The 16,555-nt window shown below is 37.6% G+C and overlaps 1 protein-coding gene across 7 annotated transcripts in view; it reads right to left on the reverse strand.

Annotated features, from left to right (window-relative positions):
- Positions 1-9,937: 9,937 nt before the first annotated feature.
- MPDZ (multiple PDZ domain crumbs cell polarity complex component) overlaps positions 9,938-16,555 on the reverse strand; it is a 172,666-nt gene continuing 166,048 nt past the window's right edge. For all 7 annotated transcript variants that reach the window (XM_068553691.1, XM_068553686.1, XM_068553692.1 and 4 more), the window contains 2 exons: positions 16,288-16,411; positions 9,938-14,411 (listed from right to left, as the gene is read on the reverse strand). In XM_068553691.1, the coding sequence (XP_068409792.1) occupies positions 14,265-14,411; positions 16,288-16,411 (271 nt within the window). In that variant the 3' untranslated portion in view covers positions 9,938-14,264. The remainder of the gene's footprint in view (positions 14,412-16,287; positions 16,412-16,555) is intronic.

Raw genomic sequence — 16,555 nt, forward strand, 5'->3', positions numbered from 1 at the left:
AATAAATGATTTGAGCTGAGTCTTGAAGGGTGAATAACCCAGGGACAGGTTAAGGAAAACATAATTTCAGAAAAAGGTAAGTGGGACTTCCCTGGTGGTTTAGTGGTTAAGAATCCGCCTGCCAATGCAGGGGACACAGGCTCGAGCCCTGGTCCGGGAAGATCCCACATGCCACGGAGCAACTAAGCCCGTGAGCCACAACTACTGAGCCTGCGCTCTAGAGCCCATGTGCCACAACTACTGAAGCCCGCGTGCCACAACTACTGAAGCCCACGTGCCTAGAGCCCGTGCTCTGCACCAAGAGAAACCACCGCAGTGAGAAGCCTGCTCACCGCGATGAAGAGTAGCCCCCGCTCGCCGCAACTAGAGAAAGCCCGTGCACAGCAACAAAGACCCAACACAGCCAAAAATAAATTAATTAAATAAATAAATTTTAAAAGAAAGAAAAAGTTAAGTGTAAATAGAATCATGGAGGCCAGTATGTACCAACCAGGTTTGGAAAATTATAAACAGAATGATAGGACTAGAGCTTCTTCGGAACAGAACTGGTGAATTAGACAGGAAAATTTGGGGCCAAGTGCTAGATGACTCAAATACTAAGCAACGTATGGGCTTATTTTTCTACACAGTGGGAAGCCTAAGACATGTTTGGGCAGAGTGGCACGGCTGAACAACTAGTCCAAAAGAGTAATGTTAGTGACACAAATGGATCAAAGAAAATAGGAGCCTTACATTTGAAAGTAAAATCAGAACTCACAAAGAACCAGTTCTTTTCACTTCTAGAGTTCTTGAACACACCCAATGGTTTTCTTCGAAATCTCCACAAAAGTGTTTCACTCATCCTCCTCCTTTAGTGAAGTCCAGTTTTCCTAGAATGCCAGTACTCAGCACATCCCAAACTAGTTTTTCTATGTCAATTATTTAAAATTTTAACAGACTACAACATCAGTAGACAATCTAGACCAAGGACAAAGACGAGAACAATAAAAGGTCTCAGTAAAAGAGTCAGGAAACATGAAGTGGGGCTTTGAGTCAAGGTCAAGCTGGGAGCCAAAATAACCATTCTGACCTGCTGACTGCAGAATGAGAATAAAGTCTTTCCCTCCCTGTCTCTGCTCAGCACACACCCTGAAAAACAGGGCTAGACCCCTGGCAGTGATCACATAGCACTGACTTGGGGAAGAGAGCACTGCTCAACTGTCTTTGCAGTTCAAGTAAGGGAAGTTTTTCCCCTTAATAAACCAGGCTGTGTCCAGGCTAACCACAGGCCAGAGAAGTGGTTAAACATGTTCCAAGTTCTATTCTCAACCACTATCCTCTTCATCTCCAACTATTCCCCTCCCACAACATTTTTGAAACACTAGCCATTCAGGAGTTAGAGATATCCTCTGTACGAGGACTTAAATGTTTGCATGTGGGAAACAGAAGTTGCCATGGTCCTTGCTGCCCTCACTACTATAGAACTTCTTAACTGATAATGAAATGCACTCCCCTTAACCAGGGAATGAGATTTTTCCTCTATGTCACCAAACCTACCCAAGTCATCCAACGCCCCCTCCTTCAGTTGGATGACTTGGAGTGCCTACTTTTGTCAGATGGTGGGTTGTCCACAGGCGAGGTGTGGGGAAGGGGACAGAGTCAAGGCACTGCTGGTGGATTCAAGCAACTGTCAACTGGGGATCATCACTCAAGGTTAACAGGGCACTAAGTCCCCTTCCCCTCAGCTTCCGGGTCCTTACACTGGATGATTCTTTCTCCCCTTCCCATTTTAAGCCCTTTCATTCCTTTTATTCCTCATTCCTTCTCTCTCACCAGCCATATCTGATATAGTTTTGGAGAATGAAAACACTGTGCATTAAGAACCTAAACTTTTTCCTCCAATATTTTGGCCAGCAGCTACTTTGAGAGTGTGCCTATATTATACTGTGGCTGGGGAGGGAAGAAAGGCTTTTTTTCGTAGGAGAGAGAAAGAGAGAAAGATAGGTGGGGAGCAGGGGGGGGTGTGGAGTGAGAGCTATGCAATGCATAGAAAATGCATATTTTCACAGTTCCAGATACAGTCCTGTTACATGTTTGTGCATCACTCTATATCACATATGCCCACCTCGCCTTCCCTACACATTCTCCCAAGCAGACAGATTTCTTTCTTTTTTTTTTTTTTTTTTGCTTGCTATCATTTATGTATGTGTTGAAACCAGGTAATGGGATGATTTTGCCAAAAAAAGTGGTCAGAGTTAAAGATTAAATCTATTTCCTATGGGCTACTCTGTGCTTCCTTCCATGACAGTCAAGGAGTATATGGAGTTTTCTGGGTTAGCCAGCAGTCCTGTTGGTCAACCTGCTGTGCCTGTCAGGCACAAGTGGCCATTCCAGCCTGAAGACGGAGGAAAGAAACAGGGCAACACAGAGTGTGAGGAAACGACTGGGAAATGAGCAGGAGAGGGCATGTAATTTTTAATCCCTTCTTTGAGAGTAAAAGATTAGGATAAGATAAAGACCAATCAAAAGATTTTTAAGAAGGTTTAATGAGCATCAAAACTAAGGTTTCATAAATGAAATAAATACTTAGACTCCTTTCAGTTATATATTTTGGTTGCCAGTCTGTGCTTCTTTGAATATAGCCCATTTACGTTTGGGTTACATATAAATTATAGTTCACCCACTGATTACGTTGTTATGAATATCAGCTTTAGATTTCAAGTCTACCATGTAATATGTACTGGGAATTTGGAGAGGGCCCATGAGAAAGCAAAAGAGATTGAGAAGTTGACAAATAAGCTACAGATAGAAAAGGCTGAGTCACCTGGGATGGCACATTTCACTATGGAAGACTAGGGTTTGGGTGAAGACAATGAGGCTTTATGAAACTGTCCAATCACTTAGCTCCTACAAACTTTGTTTTCTTCATTTGTCAAGAAGGCGTTGCAAGCACTTCTTCTAGATGAAATGTTACAACAATTCTGAGAATGAGCTGTGGTCCTTCAGCCTTTGCAGTAAACAACGGGTTGGAACTGGGGTCTTCCCCTGACGATTGCCCTTTCGCTCTCAGTTTACCTTAGCAATGAGTTCCTACTAAGCAGAGTCCTTAAGATTATGACACTTCTTGAGGAAATGCTTGCCATCACTGCCCCTTCCCACTTTTCCAATCCAAGGCAAAGACCACACGCCCTTTCATTTCCAGGAATTTAGCTCTTATCTATTTCTCTAAGAGAGGCAACAAATCATCTTTCTACAGTGGTAAACAACAGTGAAAAGAATCACAAGGATAGAAACAATGATGGTATTGCAAGGGAACTGCTCTAATGGGACACAAACACTTTCACTAAAGGGAGAGGGTTGTTTGGTGAAGGGAGAAGGGACGGTTAGGGAAGATCCTACAGAGGATGTCCCTACAGTCACTGAGCCTCTAATCAATCATCTGTTTCTAGGAAACATTCACTTTCTAAAGAGTTCATGCAGAATACAGGTGAAAAAATATTTCCTGGACCAAGAAGTTCTCTGGTTATCAACTCTTATTTATCAAAAATAAAATCCAAAGTTCTGTATGTTCAGTTTTCTGTTAATACTTTATTGTGATTATACTTCAAGCCAAATCTACACTAGAGAAACTGAAATATCTAGATTATAGCTTTACTTCACTTCTCCATCATGCCACCTGTAATGATGCTTCTCAGAGGACTTCAGACTAAAGGGCGGAGGAAATATTCTTTTCTTTGCGTGATATCAAGTGGTACTATTGGAATGGACTATTCTCATTATCATTAGTATTACCTAAGGTAGAAGGCAACGAGATAAACAAGGCCTTAGTACTAATATTTATGAAGATTTATTGTTTGTCCAGTAGATGCTGCACTCAATTTGATATGCTGTGGAAAGTGGGTTTGATTAAATAAGATACACATATTTTCTTTTTTATAATAAAGACTATCTTGGGGAGTAACTTCAACTGAGTAAGAAGAAGTAACCTTTCTTCAATTACATTCCAGAAAGGTTAAAACCATTCTGCCAGCATCTACCTAGATACCAAGCGTTCCCATGGAAACCATCCACTGGCCCTAAGTTTTGGGGATGTCTGCAGAAACAAACAGCAGCTGCATTTGCCCTTCAACCCCCTGAGACCTTGTACACTTTTCCTACTTCCTCAGAAAGTGAAAAATATCGATGACTTACCACCATTCTCTTAGTCTCCTCTTCTCAAAGTTAAGCAAAAAGTTTGAAAAGAAGGAAAAGAGACAAAAGTTGCAGAAAATGCAAACTAGCATTGGCCCCACTGGCATTATTTTTGGTTTCTTTTTCCTTGATCTGTCCAAGTCTGTCCCAAAATGATTCTATCATTCATTTGTTCACAGTTACTGAACACTTACGAAGGTCTCAGTATTTATATGCAATATGTGAGATTTTGTAAATTCTGCTTTTTGTCTCTGAAGTATAATTATAATTGACCCTGCCCTTTTGTTTTCCATTGACTCTGAGGAAGTCCATATTTAATTTTCACATCCAATAGTAGAAATCTTATCAGAATACGCTTGGGGCTAATGATCTTCTCCCTTTCTCTAAACTAACTTTTTTCCTTCTTCCTCCCTTCCTTCTTTCCCTCCCTCACCCCTCTCCACACTGTTGAGCAAAACTCCTGAGCTAACATTATTTTCAGTAGAATAACAGAGCCCATAAGGTACACAAAATAAAGCAACATGGTACAACTATCTGCTATAAAATGGGTATGTCCAAGACACAGTAATGATAAAAAGGGTGGAAAGATCATGCTTGGGAATGAGTGTTGGGTTTGTCCTCTAATGGATTTATCGTTAATATTTTTTTAAAAATTACATAACACAAAATATAAAAAACATAACACCACCTCACACTTTTGGAAAAGAGTGGTATATATGTCATTCATTAATAAAGCATTGTAGGAGGAGTAGGGATATTTCATTTCTAGAACTATGTAACAGGAAAATGACAGAATATATATTTAGACAGTATTGGTCAATTTGAGAACTTTTAATCAAAAAATCCATAAATGTGTGGTTTAGCTAATATACAATAACAATGATCTATGCTTTGAAACTTTAAAAACTTTCATATCCATTACGTATCTCAACTTAAAAAAACCTAGATGGAAGATATTATCTCCATTAAGAAATATATTTGGCAAAACTAAGTATCCAGCCTTACTAAAGGAAAGATTTATGGCTCTGATCCCATTTTTTTCTCCTTCAAGTAGGGAACATTTTCCACAGTCCCATTCAAATTCTTTAGTAACTAAATTTCTATTCTCTCTTGTATTCAGAATCCCCATATAGAAAGTTAAGGTATTTTAATAACTGTTTCTTGTTTTCACTTGAAAGTTGAAAAACAGATAAGTTTTCTAAGTAGGAACACCATCGCAAGTATCAAAAAAAAATATGATCCATGGTCATAAAGGAAAACCTACCAAAGCTTTTCACACTTTAGGACTTCCCATCCCAGCTTTCATAGGAGCTCATCTACCTGCAAATGATCACTTCTGCACAGGTGGTTACAGACACATACATTCTTTGGGATCTCAATGCTTTATAAAGGTTTAAGGTGATTCTTGGCTCTTCACTGGCTTCCAATATTTAGGTAATTGAAAAGTATGATTTATGTTATAAATACCCATAAACTATTTTATTAACAAGTGGGGACTGAGAATGCTTTATAAGTTTACTTCACCCAATGTCCAAATCTAGAAATTAGGCTTACATGCACTAGTCAGCTGCTCTCCAGTACAGAAAAACATCACCCTTCACTGCACCCAAAGAAAAGCGTGCTGCAGGATCCCATATGGAAGCTTCCATTCTCTCAACCCTCACCTAAATCTTTAACAGTATTAACTGTCAGAGCCAGGTCTTCAAAGAACTTGAAGCTTGGGCTTCCCTGGTGGCGCAGTGGTTGAGAATCTGCCTGCCAATGCAGGGGACACGGGTTCGAGCCCTGGTCTGGGAAGATCCCACATGCCACGGAGCGCCTGGGCCCGTGAGCCACAATTACTGAGCCTGCGCGTCTGAAGCCTGTGCTCCGCAAGAAGAGAGGCCGCGATAATGAGAGGCCCGCGCACCACGATGAAGAGTGGCCCCCACTTGCCACAACTAGAGAAAGCCCTCACACGGCAACGAAGACCCAACACAGCCATAAATGAATAAATAAATAAATAAAATTAAACTTAACAAAAACAAAAAACAAGAAAACAGATAACTCTCCATTAAACCAACCTGCTAATTCTCTAAAAAAAAAAAAAAGAACTTGAAGCTTATTTTATAGTCAAACGTGATTATCACTTGGGAGAAGTCCTCTTTAAAAGCTAATTTCCTTTCCTTAAATCCTTAGGGGGAAAAAAAAACTAAAAAATTTAACCACTAGTAGGGCATACAATTTCCACCTTACATTTCCCCAACTTATTTAGTATCAATCACTTGAGAAATAATACCTAATGTGGAAGAAAGGAGGATCTGACAGAGAGTCTGATCTCACCAACTTCCTTCTAGAAGACTGTTTAGTCTACCAAACTCGTTTCTTCATTCCCTCCCTTCTGAAAAGAGATTGTACCTAAAAAGGAAGATGAAAATAAAGTTTATTTATCCTAACTAATTGAACATAGAGGACTGGGGAGGAGAGATTATAGAGTGATGGATATTGTACAACTTCCCATTTACTTTTCAAAACGAGAAACTTGGCTTATTATGCAAGCGATGGGGCTCAGATTGATGATAAAACCTCTCACTAGGTTTAAATAACTCCCATCCCCAAAATATCTTATTTAAAATATTAAGGAGTGACACATTTGCTTCACCATCCAATGAGACTATGCCATTCTCAGTTTTCCTGGAATCATTTTTGATTTTGCTTTCCATTCTAGCAGAAATTATGAGGATGTTTCTAGAATGAGAAACTAAGAGGACACTTCCCAAGTTTATGTTTAAAGTGGGGATACAAATTAACAGTAGTGACAGCACACTCTGCTCCAGATGACCCCCACGATTCCACTAGAGATATCATCGCAGCCCTGAAGTTACACTGATTTTAGAAATATTAACAATATTTCTATCATTTACCAAGGGCCACCACGCACAGACACTTCATCTCTTTTGACACTAATAGGGCTGTGAGGAAGATGCTATTATTCCTTTTTTACAGTCAAGGAGGCAGAGGCTCAGAGAGGTCAGCTGCCTTTCAGTCGGGGACCAAGCCAGGATATGAACCCAGGGCCTTGAGACCCAGAGGCCCATGCACTTTACACTGCATTTCAGAGAAATCTAGAGCTCCTTCAGTGTTAAGACATTTATCAGCTCTGACTTACATTCATTCAAGGCAGTCAAAGTAGGTATTGAGACATTGATGACTTCATTACATGAATACCTGTAACATACAGAAAGGAAAAGCTTTAGAAAAAAAAAAATCAACTCCTGAATAGAAGAACTAATAGTCAGGTACTTACAAATAAATGCAGATGAATGGGTTGAACCTAATTCCCATAGTTTTAGTTACCCAATGCCAAGAAAAATCATAAATGTATATTTTAAAATGTATAATTCCTTTATTTATTAACCCTAAGATTAAAGAGTAAAAGATGAAGAAATCATATGCTCCCTAGCCTTAATTTTTTTTTCTTTAAAGTGAGCCAGCATCCTCTATCATAAAATGAACACCTGGCACCAGATCTATTTTGATGAAAACTGTGTCTGAAAAAGAGTATTTTACTTGTCCTTTTTATTTTTTAAATGTAAGCTATAAATATACATCTAATTATAAGAAAAATAATGGGTGTGTATAACAAATATCATAAGAGCATTTTAAAAATCATTCTGAAGCTAAAACTGGAAGTTGCTGGTTGTACTTTTAACTGCATAGGTATCCAACTGCAACAAAATGAAGTTATGAGAATTCACATTCCTTAAATGAAGAAAACACATAGTAAGTTTTACAAAGTTCAGTGACATCTCTGAAGTAGCTGCAGTAAAATATATTATCTATATGCATAATTATTACGCTGACATCTTTTCTAGAGTAGCTACTTTTTTTTTTTGAACACTGGGGTGCATGTAACTTTTTTTTTTAGGATTTTTCATATGTTAACATTCTAACATCTTTATTGGAGTGTAATTGCTTTACAATGTTGTGTTAGTTTCTGCTGTATAACAAAGTGAATCAGCCATATGTATACAAATATCCCCATATCCCCTCTCTCTTGCGTCTCCCTCCCACCCTTCCTATCCCACCCCTCTAGGTGGACACAAAGCCCCGAGCTGATCTCCCTGTGCTATGCGGCTGCTTCCCACTAGCTATTTTACATTTGGTAGTGTATATATGTCAATGCTATAGAGCAGCTACTTCTTAAAGAATTGAACAAGTTGATAAATATCTGAGTGATAACTGGCCAATCTAATTTGTACCTAGAGTAAGAAGTCAAATCAACTTACTTAAGATTCTATTAGAAAATTTCTCTTCTTAACTAATGCATAGTAAGTAAAAATGTAAACTTAAAATACTCCCTTGCTGGCTTGAAAAAAATCTTTTCTTATGGGACTGACACATATTTTAATATTCACAGAAAGGGCAAAGACCATGACTCTAACAATGACTTATTTTAAAAATGAGGTAAATAGTTAATCATTTAACTTACAGAATTGCATGTTTTCCTCAAAAAATAAGTATGTTAGGCTACGTTTCTTATGTATTGTGTTGCCTTACTCAAATGTGTCTGGAGGCAGTGAATGAACATATTTTATCCTCAGTTGAGAGATGTTTATCAGTACACTTAAAGGCAGCAGGGTGCATAATTACGTATGCCTGCCATCTGCATCACCCTCCAGGTGCAGGAGACATTAGCTTTATTTAATATTACCACAACATTAATTTTACTCCATTAATTTATGTCATTTGTCCTTTATTTCAAACTCAGATTGCCAAAACTAAAGCATTAGAGGTGATGACCCAATTCTGATTTTAGTGAAAGTCTTATAAACAAAATCTTAAATAACCTCATTAGCGCAGAATACTCTTTAAAACAGGAATTGACTGGCTTGCTTTTACTTTTTAAAAAAGGGGTCTACAAACAAAACCTTTCCAATTTTGGTATAATAGAGTTTCTTCCAAAGAGAGAGTATATTGTGAGATCATTTTTGTAGGGCTCACTGATAAGGCACTAGAAAATACTAAATCACATCATGAAAAATGTATTTTCTTTCAGTTCCTTTAAGTCCAGGAGAGTCTCTATTGAGTCATTAACACCATTCTAGTATTTACAACTCTCCCTTTCTGACAAAGAGAGCAGGCCTCAAGTTCTGATCCTCGGTAGGCAACTGTATTTTGATAGGACTCAACAACATCACTTTTGCTCATAATTACCCTAAATTTATGGCAAATGATATTGGTTTTCCACTTGAAGTAGTGAGATATAACTCCTTTTTAAAGCATATTTAGTAATTAAAGATGATTACTAAAGATTATCTTTACTAAATATCTTTAGTAAAGATATTTAGTAATTAATAGTAGAGTTATATGAGGATATGGGAAACAGCATGAAGATTGTATGCAAAACAACTGAAATTTTGGTATAAGTTGATTTGCATCCAACATCAGTAGAAAAAGACATGGTAATACAAAAATGAAAATGGAAGTCTATTTAAAGAAAGCTACTGAATTTACATTACTCTATGTCTTCCAGGATATAATACTACAATAACTCTTACCATTTCTTGACAGCTTATCATGTGCATGGTATTAATGCTTTAAATAGTTATCTCATTTAATTTTCCAAAGCAAGGTAAACCTGTAAGTTTTACTGAATGGAATAAAAGACCTTTAGGAAAATGAAATTCAGAGAGTAGAACCTTGAATGCCAAATATTTCAAGGTAGACTCAGGTGAAAAAATCACAACTTCTAATACATCAATAAGAAAAGAAGAGGAAAAGTAGGTTTTCCAAGGATAATTGTTTATTTCTGAAAATCCACATGTGAGAAGGAGGATGGGGGAAGGAGGGAGAATGGATCACAAAGAATCAGCAAATGACACAACTTTCTGAAAAATGTCCAGTATTAAATGAATAAGTTAAAGCTCCCTCTTAGAAGCTGCCTAAAGCAGTTTTTTTTTTGATGGCAGTACTTTCTGAAACTTCAAGAAACATTTTCAGTGAGAGAATTCTGAAATCATTACCACAGATTTGCCTCTGTCTTGACAGAATTCCTTGGAAGGGTCTACAATTGAACTTTCAGTACTTGAATGATAAATAAAATTCCTAGACAAAGTATACAATTTTTTCTAATTTACATAAAATGGAATACCTGTATTTTGAAGGAAAAAAGAAGCTGCAATGTCAAGTATACAAGAATCATAGTAACCACATTTGCTTTGCCTAGTTTCCACGCTCTTCATTTAGAAATGTTCTTGCCACCAACATGTTTTTTTCCTCCTGAGGTAACAGAGGCCAATTCCACCTTACAAATAGCTCCCTTTAGGAAAGGTCAAAGTTAAACATTAATTCCTCGTAGGCGAAGTTGAGGAACATCTTTGCACAAATCAAATGCATTCCAGAATACTTGTCACTGACATGAAACAACACACCAGGGCTGCTGAAAAGTAGGTGATGATAGTTTCGACATTCCCACACCTAGACCCAAGAAAGCATACTGATTCTTGTCTCCCTGCAGGCATCTTTTCAACTTCTCCACTCACTGTGATGGAGATCTGAAGACAGGCACTAGATCTCTGGCATTCTCAGACAATAAGCTAGATGACCAGGTCTAAGACAGCTTGGCATGGTACACCTCACAGCAGGGAAGAGCTTACTTTGCTTCTTTGAATCTATCAAAATCAGCTTTATCAAGATTCTTAAAATGGAAAAAAAAGTTCCTTTTTCTTGTCTTGCATGAATTTTAATCTTTTATGCTTCCAGTTCCATCACTGTTCTGACGTATGGGCTCTACTGACTTGCCACACTGCATTGCTACATCTGCTGCTATAAATCAGTAGGTGTTGAAATCAAATACATCATCATCATCACCATCATCATCATTTTGGAGGGGTCACAAAGAACACCAGAAATGTGCAATATTCGCCAATATAATTTAATCACAAAAACAAATATACTGAACCTATTATGGGCAAGCCACAATCTTGAGTTGTACATGGTCTTGAGTTGTACATGGTCTTGAGTTGTACATGGTCTTGAGTTGCACATTAACACTATAACACTATAACGTTCAAGTCTTCAAACTCTTTGCTCACTTTCTTCCTCCTCCACGGAGAAATCTTACATTTCCAAGAAGGAATAATATAGGAAGCATAAGCCTTTGTCACTCTCTCTAATGCTGATGCATCGATATTCTTTTCCTCTCAATCTTCTTTTCCTTCCTTCCTTCATTCCTTCCCTCTCTTTCTTCACTTCTACATGCTTTGACTTTGTTAATTGGTAGCAGTTCAGGAGGGGAGCTTATCCCCAGTGTTTTACATCCCTAAGTGGCATTCCCACTGCTTCCTGTTTTGTATTCAGTACGAAGGCTGCAGCTAGCTTAACTAAAACAAGGTAAGACCATGAAATTAATCACGACCTATAATTCAATCATTTACATGCTGAACAAAAATGTATAGAGCCTCTCCTATTTGCCAGGCACAGTGATAGTAGCTAAGGATATAAAAACATCCAAGACACTATACTGGTGTGTCCTAGGGCTTCCGTAGCGAAGTTCCACAAACAAGGTGGTTTACAACAACAGAAATTTATTCTCACAGTCTTGGAGGCCAGATATCTGAAATCAAGGGGTCGGCAGGGACAAGTTGTCTCTGAAGACTCCAGAGAAAAAACCTTCCTCATCTCTTCAGCTTCTGGTGGCTCCACGTACTCTTTGTTTTGTTTTTTGTTTGTTTGGTCCCCATCTTTACACGACCTTCTTCTTCTGTCTCTGTGTCTCTACATAGCCTTCTCTTAAGAATTTACGGCCCACTGTAATCCAGCATGACCTCATTTTAAGTGAACTGATTACATCCACAAAGACCCTATTTCCAAATAAGGTCACATTCTGAGGTTCTTAGTAGACGTGAATTTGGGGGCAATGCCCTACAGGCTAGTACAGATACCCAGCTGGGTGCTCTCACTGGAGTGCCTTCACACATTTACTCAAACTTCAATATGGCTGGTTAACTGGCCTTCCTAGGGTGTGCCACAGAGCGGCCTCCATAAAATCTTTGCTGGTTAAAACATAAAAGTGGGTGGCTCAGCTTCCAGAAGCCAACCATGAGAGGATCTTGACATGCCTTCATGAGAGAGGGCCATTAACTGGTGACTAAGAGGTTAGATGTGTCACTGGGATAGTGAAATGAGTTTTGTTACATCAAGTACCTCAGTTTACAATAGCTGGCTGGGGAGAATAGCTTCCGAACTGATGCAACGTGTAGTTGTGTCATTCGTTTCGTATAGCTAAGAATCACAGAATTTTTACATTTTAGAACTTGATATAAGCTTTGAGATAAAATCACCTATCATTTTACAGATGAGATAAATGAGAGGGAATGCATATGTTCATTAGCTAATTAGGGGAAGAACTGGCAGAACAAAGGTTCCTAAAGTCCTTGCTCAGTGTTCAAATCAGATTTTTCATGTTCATTATTAGAAATAATTTTCATTATGACTTTTTCTATCTGAACATGCTTCAACTCTTGACTACTCTAAAGAACAACTTATAATATTGCATCACTCGTAGCGTTTCAGAAAAGCACATACAGGCACAACACCTCTCTTTCTTTAATGCTGTTTATCTTCCTCTGTTCCATGAGGAGTCTATGCATTTTTAGCATTAGTAAAAATTCTGGGCATAAAAAGCATTGAGCTTTTCATAATGTTGTTGTCCAGAGTTCCTCTAACTGTAAAACTATGGACACCATATGTTCAGTTAGACATGATAAAAGCCAATTTTAAATTGTAAATCTTGAACAGTATAATAAAGCTTTTCCCCAGTAAAAAGAACAAAATAAAAATGCCTGCTTTTTTTTGTGCACCACGAAACTTCTTATTTATTCACTTCAATTCCGCATTTACACATAAGCGCTGTAATAAAATATCTGTACACTACTTTTGTTACAAATATAGATAATATTTAAAGTGACTTTATATATTCTAATGTAGGAGTTTCACGCTCTAAAATGGGAATGAACACATGATAATTCCTCACCAGTTGTCTCAATAAACAGCTCCATCTGTTTCCCTTAGTCTTAAACTATTGTATTATAAGATGTTAATATAAGGCAATGGAATGAACTTATGTTAATCCCCTCAATTTTTCTATCAATTTACTAATGGCATACAACCAAAATAATTACTAACACATTGCTTTTTCTCCGTCATTAAGATTAATACTAATTGAAAACCAACTGCACAGCACACTGACACAATTTCAGTGTTGCATCCCTTAAAACCAGCACTAACAACTCGGAGAGCCTCCTATGCTCCTGCATGGTTAGCAAGGCTGCTTTCTAGAGAAACCGCAGTCAATACAGGGCAGCGTCATGATTTTACTTATAGAAATGTGAAAATATTGTCTAATAGGTCAAAAATGAAAATGAACATCAAGATGTGCAATAAGTGGTTTCTTTACAAACTTAGGAACATTGCTTCCTGTTGTTAGTTACCCAATCTTGAAGCCCATTTTAGGAGAAAACTATATATGTGCGTATCAGAGCTGGGAGTTGCAATGTTTTAATAATAGTCAACATTTTTAAATACTGAAAGTATTTTTAAACATTTTCCGTACAACTTTTTTCTTTTCTTTTTTAGTTAGAAGTGGGGAGAGAAGGTGGATTAACAAAATGCATTTTTATAAAACTTGAGATTTTCTTCTTTATTTTATATTTTCAATTTTCGCCTTAATTTCATGAGACCATTTCCCCTTGGTTAGCTTTCGAATGATTTTTTTTCCTTTCTCTACTAACCAGTTGAGCCCATATTAATTTCTGCCCACATGATTATAAAATGTCAGATATCTTCAGGAAGAAAGACTGGATTTATCTATGCAAAGAGCCCTTCTCTTTGAGTTTCCATCACAAAATGCAGAGAGAAAGGGAAAGTGATGCTAGGTTGTCAGTAAGAAAATCATTTCCATATGAGAAAAACAAATTTAAATGCTATTTTTTCCTACAGTTTTGAAGAGCCGGATGAATACAGCCCAGGAGGAGTCCACAGGACCAGTTCCACTCTCTTTGTAGCATGGGATGTCAGTGAGAAGTTGAGGTGGCTCAATTCTGGCAGCTAATTCAGGAGAGAACCATCAAAGTGACAGTGCCTTTTGTCCGCTTAAGGATGGCAACGGCTTCTTCATGTGTTACCCCTTCTAGACTCTGCCCGTTGACAGCAATGATCTGATCACCCCTCTTTAGACGCCCATCTTCAGAGGCTGCTCCCTGCAATTATAAAGTGGCTTGTTTACTTCTCAAAAAATGCTGCCTCGCAGTTACACAACAGAGAAAGATCCAAACGAGAATGTGAATTGCTCTGCGTGTACACACACATTGCTCTCAGCGCTCGCTCCACAGGTGCTCCACAGCCATTGAGCAATGATGAACAGACACAAAGGAAGCCTTTCTCCTAAATGGCTTCAGCACTGAGATTCCAATTTGAGAGAGAATTTAGCAGTCAATAGATTAGTTGGATGGCTTTTTGGCTGTTCAGCACAGCAGTTGGTAGGAACTCAAATTAATAAAGAATATTTGGGAATATGCTTAGTAGGAATGATTTCATAGAATCCAAGATTTTTTTATCCTATAAAGAAGACCTACAGAAAGAAAACAAAGGATTAGCAGTTTTACAGGACAAAAGCAGTTTTACAGGACAAGGGCATGAGGGCCATCAAACCCAAAGGTTTGCAGAAGCACAAAAGCCCACATGTATGTTGACAAGGACAGGATAAGGCACAAGTCGTGCTAACTCTAATTCTAATTCCTTCTGTGGCTTTCAAAAGGCGGCTTAAGCTGCTTGATTCTTTACTTCCCAAGGGTGGACAGAGTCTTCATATTCCTTATGGGCCCTAAATGATTAAGACCAAACACAGACACTGCTGTTTGGAAAAGAACCTCATCTTAGGCATAAGTATAGTAGGCAATTATGCAATTAAATATAAGATTAAAAATATGGAAAAGTTAATGAGGAATCCATAATGATGAAACTCTTAAAATATGTTCTAACTAGCACGCCTTAAATAAATTGTTCCGAGGCTGAGAAAAAGGACTGCATGATTCTTCTATTTACTGGCAAATGCTGTTTGTATTTTTGGACATACCAATGGCTTTAAAAAATCTCATAAATTAAGCCTATAGCTAGAGAGATAGCTATAGCTATAGATACAGCACTTTAAATTGGTGAAAAATAATTTTTTTTCAAAATAATAGAATGAAACCTCCCTAAGTAAGCACTTTAAAGGACTATAATACTAATCAAAAGCCCCTGTACCAAATCTTTTAATGGGTTTAACATAATTTTGTTTCCTCTGTGCTGTACAATTTTGAGAATCTGAATTTTCTCCTGCAGGAAATTTTGTCGTTCCTAAAAATTGTCTTAACAAAAAATTAACAATAATTATATGGGTTTAAATTATTTTAATAGCTTCACCAATGTTGTTAATAACTTCACTTGTATTCTAAATATTCTTACCAAAGAACGGGATGCTATATGATTATAACTATATACCAACAGTTTTCTTTTCTTTATTGAATCCCTTGAATGCAAACAGCTGATCTGTGGTAGGTGATAGAGCTGCCGGATACTCCTTAATATTTTTAGTACTTATTTTTCTATTCCATTCAATGAAATGAAACTTGCAAAATAAATGCCCGATTAGTTATTCTCCTTATGTATTTTATGTACTTTTCTGTGCCTATTTTATATTTCACAACAAAAAATGCAAACAGAAAAAATGTCAGGGCTCTTTAGCAAACACATATTTAAAATGTCCTGTTTGCAAAAGACATTCAATCACATACAACTTGTTTCCAAAGGAAAACAATCAGGCCTGACTGTCTAACTAACGTTCATTAATAGTTTTATGTATATTGTCGAGAGTACCCATGGAACTTCAATTTGAGCCTATTTTCCTTTAAACATAACTAAACCTCAAATTGGACAAAAATATCTAATGACCTATTCCTGTAGGGATTTCCAAAGGAAAATAATCAACTGTTAATCATTTGGCGTTACCTCAAGCCATAAACTAATAAGCCCGCTGCTGACCACTATTAATGAATGCTTAGGGGGGAAGAGGGTGGTTAAAATTTGCAAGCTTACCTTCGCAAACACTGTTTTAACATAAATGGGTAAGTCTCCATGAGGGCTGCCATATCCTCCTACTATACTGAAGCCCAAGCCATCTGGTCCTCGGTCTAGTGTAATAGACTTACACTGAGGAGGTCTACAGTAAAGGGAAGAAAAAAAGAGTCTTCAGACTTTAAAAAAATATATATATGGCATATACATATGTATCTCCATGAATCTGTAAGTTATGGGTTAGCTGACATCCACCTAAAGCTAGTATAACTCTCTGTGTTACCAACAG

The sequence above is a fragment of the Eschrichtius robustus genome, chromosome 10, assembly GCF_028021215.1.
Source record: "Eschrichtius robustus isolate mEscRob2 chromosome 10, mEscRob2.pri, whole genome shotgun sequence".
Taxonomy (NCBI): Eukaryota; Metazoa; Chordata; class Mammalia; order Artiodactyla; family Eschrichtiidae; genus Eschrichtius; species Eschrichtius robustus.